General features: G+C 39.2%; 1 protein-coding gene across 1 annotated transcript in view; it reads left to right on the plus strand.

Moving 5' to 3' along the window:
* Nucleotides 1–8,253, plus strand: part of FGF9 (fibroblast growth factor 9) — a 32,531-nt gene extending 24,278 nt beyond the window's left edge. The window contains exon 3 of the mRNA XM_004774339.3: nucleotides 7,033–8,253. Coding sequence (XP_004774396.1) covers nucleotides 7,033–7,278 — 246 coding nt within the window. The 3' untranslated portion in view covers nucleotides 7,279–8,253. The remainder of the gene's footprint in view (nucleotides 1–7,032) is intronic.
* Nucleotides 8,254–8,572: the final 319 nt, after the last annotated feature.

Here is an 8,572-nt window from a genome sequence, read left to right on the forward strand (position 1 = left end):
GACCCCTTCCAGACAGGATCATTCTAATGGTCTCCCAGGGAGAAGAGAGAAGGGCCCCTCGTGCCAAAGGGATGTCTTCTTCCTTGTCCTCATTTCTTCCTTGAAATAGCAATCTCATTCCTTTGGCTGCTTCTGGAAGCATTAATTCAGTCTGCATTTCTGATCAGCTGTCCCCACCCTCTCTGCAGTGGGCAACTGGTGCAGCACACTTTATTTAGTTTCTTTCCCTATTTTCCTCCACAACAGTTTCTTTTTCCATTTCCTGTTCAATATGTCCTTCCAGAGTTCTTGTGGATAGCTCTGCTTTTCCCATTTTGAGGTTCCAGCACTGAATCACTAGAATCTTAGACCCAAAGAGACCTTAGAAATGTCTTAGTCCAGTTCCCTCATTTTACAGAAAGGAAATTGAGGCCCAGGATTATTAATCAACCCCCACCTCCCGCCCCATTCCCAGAGTGTGTGTCTGTGTTTGTGGAAGTTGGGCATTCCTTTACATAAGGAAATTCTACAAATCTTTTAGTTCTTCAAAAATAATCTTTGGGCTTCTACTGTCATTGTATTGGCTCATTTTTTGATTTAATTTTATTTCTACAAACCAAGTTCTTAATTTAACCCATTTTGTCTATCTTAGAAAACCTCTGGCACATTTTTCTTTTCCCACTCCCTAAGGTCTCTCTGATGGTTATCTTGGAAACAAAGTAGTTGGATTCAATTGCCTTTGTCTTTTTGGATCCCTTATTTCCTTAATTTCTCTGCCCAGCTGTTCAGCTTTAGGGGTTTCTGCTATTGTGTGTCCGTCAGATTCTTCCAGGGCCTTCCCTCTGCTCTGGGCTCTTCCCTCTGGAGCTAAGAGCGCTAGGAGCTATGCACGGGAGTTTTCTTCAGCGTTTGCAGGTCTTTGATGTATTTTTTAAGTGGTCACTGAATGGCCTGCTACTCTTACCAGATCATCCTGTAGGGTAAGAAATGTTACATGTGATTTCTTTTTACAATGGTATTCTGAGATCCTAAAAGAAGTTTCATGAATTTTTCCTGTCAGGGTCTCAGTGGAAGCATTAAATGTGCCACATCTAATTGTCCACATAGGGACACAAGCAATGATGTTTCTTAAAGTGAATACTGGACTTCTCGAATTTGAATCCTTGTGCACCTGGAGCATGGTTTTCTTTCCCCTGTGGGACTACATCTCTGGAAATGAGTTACAAATTGATGAGCTAATATGATTTGCTAAACAAATATCCATGTCTAGAGGCAGATTCTAAGGAAGGCACCTGAATTGACTAGCCTGTCTGTGGTAGGTTCTGCCCTCGGCAGCTTTGCTGGTACCACAGGATAGGGAACGCACAGCATAGAAAGTGTTCATGTGCCCCTGTATTCAGATGGGCCCCAACCTCTGAACCCCCAACTGCCCAAGTAAGCTGCTTCTGGAGAGAAGGTCATTTGTGTTTGTTTTGTTTAGTGTTTGGTGAGGGAAGGAGTGGAGAGCAATGTCAGAATTTTTAATATTCTCTACATTTTGATGAGACCGACAGAAAAATTGCCTGCCTCCTTGCTTCATTTTGTTTACATTGGCCAGACACAACGGATTCAATTGTTCCCACAATTCCAGAGGCATAGATATGAAAGCAGGCCCATCTGGAATAGTGGGAATTTGAAAGAGGTTTTGAAAGAGGGGGCTTACGGTGAGCCATGTCCAGGGCACAAGGGGGTTGGCTCTGAACTGGAGTCTAATAAAATAAGAAATAGTGCCCTCTTGCCTATTCTCCTCTGTGTTTGTTGCTTTCTGTCTATTTGGGGACCTCTCCCAGGAGAGAAGAGTTAAAAGAACTGGCTTCTTATTAATGGTCCTTTAGTCATTATATTTAATCACCCCGATCCTTGCAACAACTCCCATTAAGTCTTTACTGCTAGATTATTAATGAGGAAGAGTACATCTGTACGAGTAATTGTGGTTGAGGGAGGTTTAAATACCATGACTGTAATAAATGGGAGATATGAGAACGAGGGATTACATCAAATCATTAACTTACAGAATGTTTGGAAACTATACTATCACGTTGGTTTCTGTAGAGTTGCTGACCTCAAATTTATGGGTTGGGCTAGTTTGCGCAACTAGTTTAAGTGACCCATTGAGTTGAATAAATGCAACCATTTTGGGTAGTGGTTAAAGCTACACCATATATATTTATAAATAGGTTTATAAATATGTAAACATAAATATATTTTTATATGCATATAAATATGGAAATCATGTTTTAAAATGATAGCATGACATAAGCCTATATGTTTTCCATGAGAACTGTTGAGCCTTACATTTTGAAAAATTCTGATTTCAGTTTTTAAGTGGGTATAGATATGAATTGGGCATAATAAGGCCTATGTGGATTACATATTTTCCAATTGTCTTATATTTTAAAGTGGTATCTATATGAGTTTATGTCTTATAACATTCCTAAGCATTCTCAAGAGTGTGCTGTAATTTTCACATTATTATCTCATTCTTTGGTTTTAATAGGATTCATAAAAGTTTTGAAGTTTTAATTTCAGTTTTTCCCACTGCTTAGAATTTGATGATATAAAATGAAAAGAGGTTTCCATAGTTGCTAACATTCACCAGATTTTGTTCCAAAGCATGGACTTTAGTAGACTTTTGAATTAAATCCACATTCTCCACCCAAGCCTAGTGATATAATCCAACAGTTCAAAGATAGGTATGCCATAAACAGCTATAGTTAAATAATCTAAAAAAAAATTAAAACATGGAAATACAATAAAACAAGAATTGATCACTTTATAGTGGAATACTCTATAAACTGTCTGCATTGGAAACATGTGGTGAGTTTTAAAACATCTGAGTTCTATAATTCTAAAGTGTAGAGTTGATTGGAAGGCAGAAGTTTTTTTTCCTCCTCTGCATATATAGAAGAATACAGGCTAATATGTTTTTGCTGTCCCAACTTGCACTCGTTTGCTTATTTTTAATTTAGAAAAATCACTGCAAGGTACAAATATAAAGTATAGTCACCTCGACTAAGTATTTTGTCACTGAGTTCTAAAGTGCAATCATAAAGAGAGCAATTCTGTAAATCTTGCTATTTTATCTGTCTGTCCAAAACCAGAAGTCACACATGAATGTAATCCCCAATAAGAGGAAGAAATTTTTTAAAAGCATATACATGGCATAAAAAAGGAACAGGCTCTTTAATTCTTAATGATCATTTTAATTTTTGAGGTACGTCAGTTTATCTGAGTGACATTATACTAATTGTGTTATAATTACAGGAGCTGAAATGTACCAGCGCTTTTTCAATGTAATGTCTGCACAATCTCATTTAACTTGTTAACTGAAGTCAGACAACCCTTCTGTGTAGGAGGCAATTGAACTCTTAACCATCACAAAAAGTGCTGGCTATAGATAATACTGTTTTAAATGGAATAATTCACTTCATTTTTCTGGGTTGCCTAGAAAGTTCTATTATGTGTATGTAAAAAAATGGTGTAAGAGCCTGCTAGGGGAAATAGAGCAGTGTTTTTTGAGCAGTGAGAAGGCTAGTTCAGTTTCTTCACTTATATCTTTTAAAAAAAAAAAGTTTTTTTTTTAAATAAGTTAAAAAAAAACAACCTCTCAGAACATATACAATGAGAATCTTTTTTTTTTTTTTTTAAAGATTTTTTATTTATTTGACAGAGAGATCACAAGCAGGCAGAGAGGCAGACAGAGAGAGAGGAGGAAGCAGGCTCCCTGCTGAGTAGAGAGCCCGATGCGGGGCTCGATCCCAGGACCCTGAGATCATGACCTGAGCTGAAGGCAGTGGCTTAACCCACTGAGCCACCCAGGCACCCCAAGAATCTTTTCATAAATTCTGAAACCAAATGTGTTCCCTTGCTAGATTGTGCTGTCCCTACCACTGGAGAATTTTGTTTATAATTTCTACCTAGTCAGCCTGCAAAGTGAATATTGTTTTCTAAAAATTACCTTTTGTTAAGGCAAAGAAGTAAGGAAGCATATATGAGTCTTAGAGTAACAATTACTTCATGTAATTCACTAGCGTAGTCTGCGAGCCCTAGTCTTTCCCTTGCTTGGCCCTCTGTTGTGCCTGGCCCTTTGGAAATAGCACCAGGAGCCAGTCTGGAGGAATCACAGTGCTTAGAGAAAAGCAAAAAATCCCAGAAGGAACTGGTCTCCAGAATGAAGGGCCTCCAGTAGGGCTCCTAGAAACTTCTTGCTCAAGTGGCTTTATTCCCATAATAAAGAGATCCTTTGGTACAGACCAGGGGCAAGACATTTCACATCTGGGTCCTGCTGTCCCATGTATTTAACAGGAGAAGTTGTATTAGCTCTTCTCCAAAGTTCCTCCCTGTTGTGAGAGGTTATGATGTTAACACAATATCAACAACCAACATAATGTCTCACTGCTTGTTTATGGAGGGCTTCATCTGTGCCAAGCATGTTCATTGACTGCATATTTGTAATAGCCCTCTCTCAAGATACTAACCTGCTTTAAAGTTGAAGTTACTGAGGCTTGTACAAGTTAAGTACGTAGTCGTAAATGTCCCACAGCTAGTGAAGGGCGAAGCTGGAATCTGCGTGGGCCTTCGACGCCACAGCTGGGCCCTTTACTTGTGTGCAAACTACCTATCTTCTGCTGAGGTGACATGTCTGTGTTTCTAATCCAACAAAGTCCATTTTACTATAGTTATGATAGTTCTATAAAGCAAACAGGACTAGTACGTAACTCATGGTTCCAAAAGGAGACAGAAGTGTTCTATTTTTTAAATGAAATGTCTGTCAGGTAATATGATTTCCTGCTGAGAAAAAGAAAGCTTCAATTGAGTTAGTTTTTCATGTTTTTTGAGGAACTAAATGTTCAGCATGCAGTTCCGTATGCTGGTCCATTTTATTAGGTAAAAACAAAAACAAAAACAAAAACATAATTTGTTTGGAAAACTTACTTAATCACAGCAAAACCAAACCAGACATTTTTAGCCAGGAATAATCTTGTCTGTGAGGAGAATATTTATTACACAGATGGAAGTAACGACTAAAATAGCTGGTAATGTCTTTAACACACTATTTTTATTTCGTCAGTCTTAATGGAGATGAAAGAGAAATCACATGCAGCCTCGTCCTCCAGCGCAGGGGAGGGTAGAGGTTGTGTTTTCTCAGAAGAACGAGCCTTTAGGTTTCCATGTGGAGTGAGGTGAGGGGCTGTCTGGCCACTGCTCACCCCCTCCTTCTGAGGGTGGAGCTTCTCCTGGCACCCCAGTGGGTAATCCAGCTGAGAGGGGAGCTCCGCATGACTTCTCACTCCCCAAAATTCATTTTGTCCCTACAAACCCAACATCGGCATTCCAAAATTGCCCCATCGTTTCTGTCCTTGACAGACGTGTTGTTTTTCCTTTTGGCTTTGCCCTGTTTGATTTAAGAAAAACTTGTCTAGTGAGGTAATTTTGTGTCACAAACCCTTTCGGGGCTTGGAAGAGGAGGTGCCGGCAAGCACTGTGTGCTTTGGAGTGGGTGTTAAGCCTTTAGTTCATGAAAGAAGTAGGGGAGCCGGCCTCACATTAGACTGTTGATTTTGTCAAATTCTCCCTCCCTCCCTTTGCTCTCCTGATTTACTCCATTGCGAGGACATGATGGATTCTCCCCAGCTGCCCTCTATGAACTCAGTGTACTAAACTGTGTCTCAGGTGTGTGCGGTGAAAAAGGACATCTGTATATTTGATGGGTCTGAATGTCAGAAAGGGAAAAACGTCAAATGCCCTTATCTGTTCTGCTGTTTTAAGTCTGTGCATGGACATGTGTTGTTTTCTGGTTTGTTTTCTTATTTATGTAAGGTGCCAGAGGGGCAAGAGCAAGGGGAATATTTTTAAAGGTCATTATATGTTCATTTTTTAAAAGTACCATCAAGGAAGGTATTGATTTGAAAAGTTGCGGTCCAGTGGTAAAAAGAGCAGAGGCCATTCAATTCCGTTGCCTTGTTTCTCCTTCAGAGGATAGCATTTGTGACTTGGGTGTGCTCTTGGTTTTGGGATGTAAGGTGTCTGTTGATTCTGGTCACGACTACTGCCCATGAGACACATGACTGCAGGAGCCGTGGGTCGTGGGGTTAAATGGGACCTAGAGTTTTATAAAGCTCAGGTGGAGGGAGAGGTGTAATACATTTGCAAAAATGTGGAACCTTCTAACTTTGAATGTAGGAATAAGTACAGCTTTTCTGTTGGTAGCTGTGTGCCTGAGAATGTGGCTTTTTAAGTTGGGGGGCTCTTTCTGTCTAAATTAAAGGAAGTAGGAGGGCAACAACAATTGTTTTTACTTCTTTGTATTCAGGAAGACTCAGTCACATAGAAAGCATTCTATCTTGAAATGTGGACCGTGGATTAACTGCATCAGAATTCCCCCAAGGGCCTGTTAAAAATGCATATTTCCAGACTTTCTGGATCAGAATTTTAAAGGGTTGGAGATTGCAAATTTGCATTTTAAAGAAGCATCCCAGGTGATTTCTTCCTTAACCCTGAAGTTTGAAAAGCACTCTTATGGAGTGGTAAGTAAACTCTCCTGCTTCAGAGGGCAGAAGATATCCAACCTCAGTGCTAATGTTGAGCATGTTGGTCTACACTGCAAGTACTTTATAAAGCATATACTAAAGATGAGGCAGTTATCTGAACTTTTGGCTTCGGCTAAGACTCTCCCTCGCAGGATGCTCGCCATCCTAATTGCTGCTGTAAAAATGAGAACAACTCATAGCATTGGTCATCCTTTGTTTGGCTCATTCAAATAATGGGCATATGAAAAAAAAACTCTAACTAGAAAATGGAATCTTTTGCACTTCAGTCAGCATGAAAAGCAATTAGCATGTAGTTAAGTTTATACAGTCCAGCACTTTTGCAAATACACCACAATGGTTAAAATGGGTTAAAATCAGTGTTTTCTTACCAGAGTTATATTATGTCATGATTAAATATTGCTTTAAATACAGAAAGCAGGTATTTTGTCAAAATACTTACCGTTTTGTTTGTCTGTTTTAACAGGAAAAACTAACCCAAGAGTGTGTATTCAGAGAACAGTTTGAAGAAAACTGGTATAACACGTACTCTTCGAATCTATATAAACACGTGGACACTGGAAGGCGATACTATGTTGCATTAAATAAAGACGGGACCCCAAGAGAAGGAACGAGGACTAAACGGCACCAGAAATTCACACATTTTTTACCTAGACCAGTGGACCCCGACAAAGTACCTGAACTATATAAGGATATTCTAAGCCAAAGTTGACAAAGACAATTTCTTCACTTGAGCCCTTAAAAAAGTAACCACTATAAAGGTTTCACGCGGTGGGTTCTTAATTGATTAGCTGTGTCATCACACCAGCTCCACTGTTGCCAAACTTTGCCGCATGCATAATGTACGATGGAGGCTTGGATGGGAACATGCTGATTTTGTTCTGCACTTAAACAGGCTTGTCCTCCTGGAGGACCGCCGCTGCCCACTTGCTTGATTTATTGTGAGAGGACGAGAGGGAGACTGAGCGGGGGTGTGAGTGTGTGCGTGGATGAGTAGCAAGGGAGTTGGAAGAGAGAAGCAGAAGCAGAGAGGACCGCGGCCTGATGCATGCTGGGATTTAGACGCGCTTTTACATTTTTGATCAGTTGTACTTCATCTTGTATCAGCACAGCTGCCATACTTCGACTCATCAGGATTTTGGCTGGTGGCCTGCGCAAGGGTACGCTGCATTTTCAAAGGCATGGAGGGTGCAGTCTTACTTAAAGGACTTTTTCAGTTCATGCTCACGGGTGGCATCCCGGTGAATTTAAAGCAAAGACCTCTTAGTTTAAAAAAAAAAAAATTAAAAAAAAAAAAAAGGAAAAAAAAAGAAAAAAAAAGTTAAATTTATTTATAGAAATTCCAAAGGCAACATTTTATTTATTTTATATATTTATTTATTATATAGAGTTTATTTTTAATGAAATATGTACAGGCCAGATAGGCATTTTGGAAGCTTTAGGCTCTGTAAGCATTAAATGGCAAAGTCCGCTACGAACCTGTGGTAAATTCATGCAAGTAAATATAACGGTGCATGGATATGAGAAATTCTAATGACCCTAATGTACTAAAGGCGACAATCTCTTTTGTGCCCGTATTATTGTAAACTTATGCACATCATTCATGACACTGAGTATTCACTCTTCAGACTGCTTGTTTCATAGCTTATCCCAGAGGATTAAAGAAAAACTGGGTCTCAAACTTTTATTCTGTGTCTGTAATATTTCCTCTCTCATAAGTGACTTATTCCATCATTGTAACTTCACGGTTGGAAAATACAAGGGTTGGCATATATCCTACGTGTTTAAACCTATTGCAGAATATACCAAAGCTGAACAATTAACTATGCTTTTATTTTAGTTGGCCTCCAGGACAACAGGACTAACATCAAACATTATACTGATTTAGAATCCTCAAAAAGGGGGAAAAAAAAAAGAGCTTCTGTAGCACAGATTTAAAAAAAATTTTTTTTTTTTTAAGGGACAATAGGTTAAACAGGATCATTCTTGGAGACTTTTTATTTGTA

This window comes from Mustela putorius, unplaced genomic scaffold (genome assembly GCF_011764305.1).
Source record: "Mustela putorius furo isolate JIRA1106 unplaced genomic scaffold, ASM1176430v1.1 tig00004035_pilon_pilon_pilon, whole genome shotgun sequence".
Taxonomy (NCBI): Eukaryota; Metazoa; Chordata; class Mammalia; order Carnivora; family Mustelidae; genus Mustela; species Mustela putorius.